This window comes from Lampetra planeri, chromosome 5, assembly GCF_965212315.1.
Source record: "Lampetra planeri chromosome 5, kcLamPlan1.2.h2, whole genome shotgun sequence".
Taxonomy (NCBI): Eukaryota; Metazoa; Chordata; class Hyperoartia; order Petromyzontiformes; family Petromyzontidae; genus Lampetra; species Lampetra planeri.
Genome location: NC_136111.1, coordinates 3,258,938 through 3,268,956, shown reverse-complemented (window position 1 = coordinate 3,268,956; position 10,019 = coordinate 3,258,938). Strand labels below are relative to the sequence as shown.

Here is a 10,019-nt window from a genome sequence, read left to right as displayed (position 1 = left end):
GGCACGGGGCGGGGGGTCGATCTTTGAAGGAGCCCGGGTTGGGCTGGGTGGTGGAGGGGATTTTCGGCACGGAAGTTGCGCGACTCGGGCCGCGGTGACGCCACACAAAAGGTGAGAGGGCGCAAGAACACAACAACAACAACAACAACGCCACACACTCGTCAGTAACAATGTCTACATTATAGACTGCCAGTACACTCACCCAACTTAATAACCATTGCTACAGTACACATTATAGACTGCCAGTACACTCCGATTAAGAACCAAGCTACAGTCTACATTAGTGGGTTTTTAATTTATTTAATTTATTAATTTTATTATTATTTTTCTATCTACGTGACTTTAATGAAAGAACCAAGATACAGTAGTTACCAGAGGTGGGACAAAGTCATTGTTATGCAAGTCCAAGTCGAGTCGCAAGTCATCAAATTCATGACTCGAGTCTGACTCGAGTCCAAGTCACATGACTCGAGTCCACATCTCATAGGTGGGACAAAGTCATTGTTATGCAAGTCCAAGTCGAGTCGCAAGTCATCAAATTCATGACTCGAGTCTGACTCGAGTCCAAGTCACATGACTCGAGTCCACACCTCTGGTAGTTACCAATTAGATGTGGCCACTTGCAATTTGATGGTTTTCCGAGCGAATTGGGTTTAGCTTTAGAAGCCTTTCCAACTTCACCACTCTGTGTCTAAGTTAAGGATCGTCTGTGAGTTTGAGGCGTGTAATGCTTTGTAAATCGGCTTGTTGACATGAGCCCAGGTACGGGTGAAGAAGGATCGTCTGTCGGTTTGTTATATTTCTCATACCTGTAGTCTGCAGCGGTGACTTTGCGAGGCCTGTATCTCGAAACGTCTGGCTTTACCGAGCCTGCTGGTAGTGTAACATTTCAACCAAACCGACCGTATTTGTCTCTCTAGAATACAGCAGCAGAGGGTTGGCATGTCCACATTTCCTGTGCCATGACAACAGCGGTGTTTTGTCTCTTTAAACAAAGACCCACTTTGTTGTTGGGTTTTCTCGCAAGGTAGTACTAAAACTTCGTTTTTATCGACCGCCGGATGAACGGATGTGATGGGGGTGGGGCGGTGGGCTCGGGGAGTTGACCCCCTGACCCCATCACTAAGCCAACCCCTCTCAACCCGGGGTCGAACTCATGGCTACCTCGTGGTGATTCGATGTGCAAACCACTGTGCCACTCATGTACCTTGCAGGCAGTGCAATGGTTGAGATGTTTCAGTGACAATCTTCTTGGTTGTTTCTTTTAAATCGAAATTTCAGTGACAAGTTGGGACGACGACGTGCGTTGTGGGTCATCATAACTTCGTCGTAACTCGTTACTGCAATAACCCGTTCAGATTGTCAGTTTAAAACACGTTAGTATGGCTTTGGCGATCCAATATTATCCATAATAGAGGTTTTTTGTTGGGTTAGATCGCGTAAATATTGGACACGTAAACAGAACGTGGGCAATTCGTTACTAGTACAGCAACACCGGTGTGTTGGAGAGTAAATCCACAACATTTACAATTCGAGTGCGACCTTTCGCCAGTAATTACAACCAGCATCATCAGGCGACAGCCAGATTTGTGGATAAATCCTCCTGTTTCGTTCTGAAATAGATTGTGTTCGCAGCAAGAGGTTGACTAACGGGCAACACGATCTACACGCAGGCGTGCTCTTATCGCGTCATGTTTACGTGTGTCGGGAAGACAAAGGCGGCACGTCAACGTACAGTACCTGACACAATGCGGTGTAACTCGTGGGCCTGGGTCCCATCTGTACGGCGATGATGGCTGACGGTCGAGACTAGGGACGGACTGGCAGCCAACGTTGGAGAACACAACCGTGACAACAAGGCTACCATGGCAATGGAGGCATCATGACATACATAGAAATGGATAACACGTTGACCATCGCAGATTTGCAATAATAATGTCCGGTAGGAATGCATTACAAGAGACATGAGAAGATGGTAATTTACACTTGTGTTGACCTGCTGCTGCTTCCTCCTCTTTTGTTTATTCACCTTTCACGTTTGGGATTTGGTTGTTGACAACCTTCGAGCGCACAATCCATCCTGCCCATTAAAATACCGCTCGCGTAGTTCACGAACCTTGCTCGGTTTAACACGTAGGCTTTCGCGGCCAATATTATCCATAATATAATTAATTGGCCAATCAATTGGTTGTGGTGGGTTAACGACACCTCAAACCCAAAAACAGCTTTATACTGGTAGGAACCACCTGGTTCCACCAGCCCACAGGGGATTATTGTTTCTGTCCGTCGTGCATCCAAAAATGGGAGGGGTGGGGCTGGGTGGAGAGGGGAGGGTGGGGAGGGGCTGGGTGGGGAGGGGCTGGGAGGGGAGGGGCTGGGTGGGAGGGGTGGGGCTGGGTGGGTAGGGGCTGGTCACCCCGTGGTGCCCTTATAAAACTCAACGTTTAACCTACTCACGCCGGCTTGTGCCCGCCCTCACAGTCGGCCATATTTGCGGAATACACCACGCCGCCGTTGACCCTGGCCATTGACCGAGCAACCCAACGTTCCTTCCAGCTCCCTCCGCAGGAATGTGTTTACGTTTAATGAACCCGCTGCTGCTGTTGTTGTTGTAGTCGCTGCTACTTCGGCTGGCTGCCCGCCCGCCCGGGAAAGTGGCCGAGATGTCGCACGCGGGACGCTCCTCGCGGCATCCGGACGAGTGGCAGCACGAGCGAGACTCCAGGTGACATGACTCGCCCACGTGATGAAACAACTGCAAATGCGCGATCGTGTGTAAGAATCTACAAGACGAAACGTTTATTTAGCTAGGAATGCTCCCCCCCCCCAACTGTGTTAGCAGAGTCCTGCATTTAGATGTTTGTGCAGGTCCAATTTCACGAGTGTTTTGTGTGTTGGAGTAACCAGATAATATCCTAATATCCATGCAGGGGTTGGGGGTGGGGGGTAATACTCAAGATTGGCAAATATTGGTTCGCAAAACTGTATTTGCCATCTGCTCGCCAACCTCGCCACCTAAGCGTTCAAAGTAATGTCTTCACGTGTTCCCAGCACATTATTTGTGGACAGTGTTGTGTCTTACATAAAAACAATAACTGTGTATCAACAAATCACCAAACTTTATCGACTATATTCCAATCTATATGTGAACAAATCACCTGGAATCTGCCTGATTTCGGAAACCGAGGAGAGTAGAGCCCTAGTTAGTGCTTGGATTGGTTGTTATCACCACGCACAAACAGGTTTGCCGTAGGCAGCTGCCGGGCTACGTGGTGGGCAGCATTGGGCAGTGCAGCAAAATCTATTGTTGTACCATACTTCTATACTTACACATGTGCGGTCGCTGCCTTCACCAACTCACACTGACCAGCGTGATGAAGTACGGCCCCCACATGGCGTGGGGAGGGCCCTCGTCCAGTGTAGTTACGTCGACAAAGGGCTGCTGCACGTTGTGCGTGGCGCTGTGAACGTTGCTGATGTTTCGTCGTGCCTGGGCCCGGCGCGAGCGTTATGCAGGTACGATGGGCAGGACGGCGCGCAGAGCGCCTACTCGGGCGGCTACTCCCAGTACGAAGAACCCCAACGCAGCAGTGGAGGGCCGCTGAACTGCAAGTGCTGCGAAAACGTCTGCACGAGGCGCGGTAAGGTCTCCCACGCGGCATCGCTCATTCCACGTTTGACGTCGATCAATAATATGGGGGCGGCGGCGACCAGGAAGGGCCAACGGTTGCAGCTTACGTTCAGCTGTGTGCCTGGGGGTGTAGCGGTTAGCGCTACGCTGCGTCACAAACCCGGCGACCCGAGTTCGATTGCCGCTCACGGCCAACATCGGTGACGATATTCTGAACCGGTCATGGGCCTCCCCGAGGTCGACTCCCTAGTGGCGATGTGTGTGTACACATCGCCACTAGGGAGACAAAGTCGGCCGAGCGTGGTGCTGGCCACCCACCCCCTCGTTTACCGTGCCGGCCTTCATAGGTGCTCACGAACAGCACTCGTTCCAACAGTCTGTTAAGGCTATACGGGGGATCTTTGTATTTTTTCTGGCTATTCTCCACGCAGTTGGGGGGAGGGGGGGTCACCAGAGTGTGAGTAGTGTGAACTGTCCGTGTCAGGTGGGTGCCTGCACCAACCCGCACTGACCAACATGGTGGAGTATGGTCATATATTTCATCCATTGAACATGTGGATTAGAGGATATAGAAGTGCATGTGGTATTTGCTCAACTCCTATAGTACAAAGGCAGTATGTTGATGCTTTGCGAGCTTTACAGAACATTTACATCTCGCGTCTGCGACAGAAGTAGCCAACGGTGACCATAATATTATTGACTGTTAAAAAAAGTAAATTGTCTGGGGCAGGACACATCGCTATGAGGGGTGATGGCCAGTGGTCAAGACTAATGACAGACGTGGTAGCCAAAGAACGGAAGATACTGGAAAGGGTGTTGATCGCTGAGATGGACCAAAGAAATCGGCTCGTGCTTAGGTGATGGATTGTTGCATCACAAGGCTGCGAGGGAATGGTAACTGCTTGCGGAGATCTTCAATCCGCAGTGGAGCTATCATGGCTGATTATGATATCGATGATGACTTTAGAGGTCAGTGACCAAGAGAGAGACACAAAGCCAGATGGTAGGATAATGTCAGAGAGATCTTGGAGATTGAGTGTTGAACTGTGCATCCGTTGTGGGAACCTGTCTAAAGGAAGCAATGGCATCAAGAGTTTTGGCTGTGGTGACCTCAGATGCTCATCTTGTATTGGGATGCATGTCAGCGTCATTTACAATTGCACATTTGTTCCAAATAAACACTGTAGTATGTATGTACGTGCTAATCGGAGGTGCGTGAGTATGATTTTGTATTGTATTCTGAAACCTGTTCAGAATTCTGTCCTTAAGTCAAGTGTTGCATTGCTCACACAGCGTTGGGGAGGTGTGGCGTGTGTTGATACAGGAAGCCAGTGACGTTGACAACATTGCTAGTGTTTTCCATTCCATCAAAATAGTTTCACTTCTAAACACAATTCTTTGGAGAGTACCTACGTTGTGCATCGGGTGGCTCAGAAGTCGGTGCCGAGCCGACTCTGCCCGTGATGGAACTTTTTTCTCAAGTGTAGTGGGCTGATGGGCTCAGCTCAGACATCAATGGCTGGACACACAAAAAAAAACCCATGGTATTAAATGTGGTTTTGCGCTCAATTTGAGCTTTATTTCAGACTTGAGAACTAAGATGCTTGATTGTCACATGGCAGTGTCAATGCAGCGTGGGCGAGAAAGTGTGGCCACTTGTAAAAAGATCACTTCAAGGATTTTTCTGAAGGAGTTCTGAGGCCATCTCTTGTTTCACGTTGTTCCTACCTAAGGCAATTCCATGGACGAATGTGTCGAGTCTTCGTTATTTGTGCCTGTGCACCACAATACCAACGCGGTAATTTAACTTACCGTCGGGCGAGAGCAACGTTTCAGGACGGTCACGCTTTGTGCGAGTTATCAAGTTTTCTTTTTTACCGGGATCCTCCTGTTAATCATGAAACGTGAGGCCTGTGTGTAAGGTCTGTACATTGTTGTTTGCAGTCGTGCCCACTGTAAAGGGAAGTCATGTAAAACTGGTTTAGGTGTGTTAAGACGCATCTCGCGGAGGCAGACGTTACAGCCTCTTTAGTGCTCAGTAAAGTGAGGCAGAAACAGAATACCTGGTACGCGCTTTCAGGAAGCCTTTTTTCGCAGCATCGCTGTCATATCGGCATCTTGTAGCCGCTCATGAAAGCCTTACACATCTTCAGGGCACAGATAAAGTTTGTCACTGTGAATGCGTGTACACACATGTTGGACAACATTCCTGGAAACCGAACAAAGGCTTAGCAAATGGAAGAGCTTGGCAAATGACCAATGCTACCGGGTGTGATGACATCTCTGCCTGAGATGATGTTGTGCCTCTCGATGGATTGTGTATACGTTTATCAATCTTTTTTATTGGAGGAATCCGATTAGATGTTAAGCTCTTTTTCACATTCCCCCCCCCCCCCGGGTTATTGCAACGAGTACCACTTTATCTGGAATTCAACAGCGGTTGTTGTTTTTCTTTGCCCTCTGGAAAAAGTTTACAGATCCCACCGCTGGATCCGAGCCACCAATGGTGACGGCCGCCGCCGCTCCAGTGCTGTCATCTTGTGCTGAAAACAGTGACTTTTGTATTTGCTTCAAAATATAGCACCCAATTTTCACCGAAAAACTCGATATTTCTGGTTTTGAGGTGGGCTAAATAACGTGGCTTTTTACCCAGTCATAGTCAATTGCCATCAAATTTTTGCAGACGCTGTGCAGTTCACAGCTATAATTGGTCAATTTGGTTGCGTTCTCCCTGTTCTGAAAATAGTCATTTGCCTAACACTATGGCCTACTATATGCATGTTTTCTGTTGTAATGCATTGATAGTGAGATGGTTAAGAGTCTTTCTGGTTTGTGATATAACTGAGTTAAACACTTGTGGGGGCGGCTGTCGTTGGGTCGGGGCATGAGGACACTTGCATGATACTCATGCGACCATTGTCATTCACTGCTCACCTGACCCTCACTACTTACTAGTTTATTAACATCTCGCCATGGTGGCAAGATGTTAACTTCCTCGCCTGGTATACAGGAGGTTGTGGGTTCGATCCTGGCCCTGACACCTGTATACTTTTTTTCTCACCTGAAGACGGCCGCTTGTGTTGCGACTGAAACTTTGTTTTTTTATTATTTTTTCTATCTACGTGACTTTACCGAAAGAATCCGAGAGTATGGATTCCTGCAGTCACAAAAGCTTTAAATCAAGATTGTATACTTGGAGTTTGCGTGTTCTCCCCATGGAACGTGTGGATTTTTCTCTGGGTCCTCCGGTTTTTCCATTCATAATTAGAATCCACATGCATTTCGAGTGTTTGGATGCTCTATATTTCCACGTGATAAGCCACTTTGTTGAGCTATTATTTGTGGCCGCCAAGTCGTTTAGGAAAATATATTTGAAATGGGGCTGTGGGACTTTGTGCAATGCGCTGGCCGAATGGAGATTAATAGAGCGGATAAGATTATTAGGGCCAACATTAACTACATATGCTAAGCTTTCAATGACACCTCATTCAATTTAACTGATGGAGCGGTCAATGAGGAGTTCTCTGGACAAATACACATACAGTAGACACAAACATACACATTGTCCACTTGCTGGATATGTTCATTGTGATTAAGACATAAAATCCAATCTGAGTTCGGGCAAGGAACACGCGCGCTGTCGGTGCCAAACAGAAGCTGTGCTCATTGCGCGTGCGTCGCCGCTGGCCCCCGCAGGAGTCCTGAAGCTCGCGGAGATCTTGGTGAGCCTCATGACGCTCATCTGCGTGGCGGCCTCCCAGGCCTCCATGGCGGGACACACGGCCATGGGTGGCCTCAACCTGGCATCGTCGAGCATAAACAACATGCCCTACAGCCCCTTCCAGGGCACGGAGATGCAGCAGGTGCAGGAGCTCGACAGGGCCTACAGCCAGATGCGCTCGCCGGCCGTGTACGGCGGCGTGGCCGTGTGCATCTCGCTCTTCTGCATGACGCTCGGCATGCTCGTGGGCGGCACGAAGCGGGGCCTGCGCGGCTCGCGCCAGTGGGTGATTGCCGACTTCGTCTTCTCCGTGCTGGCCTTCGTGCTCAGCATCGTCGGGGTGGCCCTCTACCTCACCGTGGTCATCAACGTCAATGCCACGGACACCTGCAAGAAGCGCGAGCGGGTCTACGCCGGGCGCGGCTACACGTGGATGAACTGCTCCGTGCAGGGCGGGGACGCCGCCACGGCGCTGTTCGGCATAATCCTGGCCATCCTGTACGTCGTGAGCGCCGTGTTCGCGGCCTTGAAGCTGTGCCAGTTCCAGCGGCACGAAGGGAAGGCGCGCGCCGTAAACGGAAACGGCGGCGGCGAGAGCGCCATGCCCATGACGCGGTCACCCAAAAGCAGTTACCGGGTGTCGGAGCCATCGACGGCGCTTTGCCAGAGCGAGCCGCCCTCCGTGCCGAAGCCCCAGGCAGACCGGCCCAGGCGTTCGCGGAACCACTCGCGTGAAAACGACCTGTATGTGTAGCTCGCCCTCCCCCCCACCCCACCCGTGTACCGTGGCTTTCAATAGAGACGTTCCATCCTGTGAATAACTTTTTTTTTTAAAGGTATCTTCATGGTCAAAAGTGAGCAAACGCTGTCGCTTGTGTGGCCCTGAGCTAGATTCAGAAATTCCACATTCCCACGAATTGGGCTGTTTTCATGCCAGGCCAACCACTGATGACCTCTCATGAAGTGGTACTTAATTTATGGACCACCGAAAGATGAGAGACTTAATTCCATCCAAAACTGAGATTTCAATTCGCTACCTTTTTTCCCGTTGAGTGCTCTAACCAGTGGCAGAAAAAAAATACCGTTTAGTCATTTTTCAATGTTGCCCGAGCATGGTTTTATTTGTGTATGTTTTTAAGCTGTGCTTTTAAGTCAAATTAAAAGTGTTTTTTTTAAAGTGAGGATACCAAAGATAGGGATAGCCTAGCAATCGGTGCGACTGCCACAGTACATATTTGCACAGCCAAAGGTGAGTTTGCTGTGGGGCAGTTAGTGATATATTTTGAAATTGCTAAACCTTGCCATTTGTTGACATGAAATCATTCACAAGACTGGACTTTTGTTTTCCAGCATCCCGAACAAAAGTCTCACATTTGCAAATCACCTGTGGCTAAAGTGGTTAAGCCTATGATCACAGCACCCTGAACATCTCCGATCTCATCAGAGCTTGGAAGCTAGGCAGGGTCTAAACCTTGATAGTGCTTGAATGGGCGGCCACCTCGCATAAAACGTCGTGTGGAGTGAAGCTAAATCCATTGCTGTACTGCAAATCTATGCTCCCCACCTTCACAAACCCGATCACCGGAGTAAATTATGGTCAGTTAACACCCATGACCCACAGTTGCATTTACAAAAGGGCTGTTCGTGCAAAATTGGTTAAAACTTGGATGTAATTAAGGTCCATAGAGAACCATACACGAACCTGTAACGTTACATTGGTATTTCTTTGGTATGGCATTCACAATCTGCTTTCTGTGAATGTGCATGATATGTTATCAATGTGCTCGGGCGTAAAAATGTTTTGAGAATTGAGCCATTTGGACTTTCTCAGGCAAAGGGCGCTTCTCCGTTCCCCCGTCGAGCGTGCTGCTTCATTTCGGTGAAAAATGTCGATACGGTGCGTACACGTGACCTTTTAAAGGGGCACGTGCTATTCCGTTGGAACTATCGCGATGATCATCACACCATGAACATTTATGTCGTAAAGTGAAAAATGAAATCGCGGCAACCCGAGCTGTCCGCTTTGCTGTGGTGGTAATCATGACGACGATTTGAGATCGTACTCTGACGACTGTTGCTGTGGTCACAAGGTGACACAACACATGGCCTGCAAATGGGCATTGTGTGCCATTAGGGGTTAATAATTGCTGTGTGTTATCCCAAGAAAGTTTGCTACCGACTGCTCACACTTGTTAGATTCCCGGTTAACGACGCTGGTCCATGCAAGGTTGGTAAAGGCGGTAATTGTGGGGACAATATAGGTCGGCACGGAGTGTGGTGGTACAATGGATTTTGCTACACGACCCTCTGCGGGCAACTCCATGCAATGCCGATTGAAATAAATGTTAATGACGTTTCTATCATCGGCTGGGTTCATATGTACTGTTTGAAATGTGTAAATACTGTGTTGTACTTAAAACAAACTTTTTTGTAATATGCATTTACTAAGATACGACTTTTAGACTACCCCTCATTCATGGGGAAATGAATTTCACAACGTGAACTCATATGAACAGACGGGGGGAGCTTAAGCACATTATGGGTTATTTTAAATATGGTTGTTTAAATAAACGTGTTGAACTGTAAGCATTTGTAACTTTTTTTCATTTTAAACTTTGTGACTCGCTGTCTCTGTAAATGCGGTAGTGTAGCGGTTAGCGCGCTGCG

At 48.6% G+C, this 10,019-nt stretch overlaps 1 protein-coding gene across 1 annotated transcript; it reads left to right on the top strand.

Moving 5' to 3' along the window:
- Positions 1–37: 37 nt before the first annotated feature.
- On the top strand, positions 38–9,938 carry LOC144718677 (MARVEL domain-containing protein 3-like). The gene is made up of 4 exons (XM_078594113.1): positions 38–111; positions 2,616–2,725; positions 3,517–3,641; positions 7,328–9,938. Exons 2-4 carry the CDS (start codon positions 2,664–2,666, stop codon positions 8,104–8,106), a joined length of 966 nt encoding a protein of 321 aa, XP_078450239.1. The 5' UTR covers positions 38–111; positions 2,616–2,663; the 3' UTR covers positions 8,107–9,938.
- The last annotated feature ends 81 nt before the right edge of the window (positions 9,939–10,019 follow it).

Excerpts from the sequence above, each read along its gene's own strand:
- LOC144718677 (XM_078594113.1), top strand. The coding sequence starts at position 2,664 with ATGTCGCACGCGGGACGCTCCTCGCGGCATCCGGACGAGTGGCAGCAC. Across the intron at positions 2,726-3,516 it reads CAGCACGAGCGAGACTCCAG|GTACGATGGGCAGGACGGCG; the intron begins GTGACATGACTC and ends AGCGTTATGCAG. Across the intron at positions 3,642-7,327 it reads AAACGTCTGCACGAGGCGCG|GAGTCCTGAAGCTCGCGGAG; the intron begins GTAAGGTCTCCC and ends TGGCCCCCGCAG.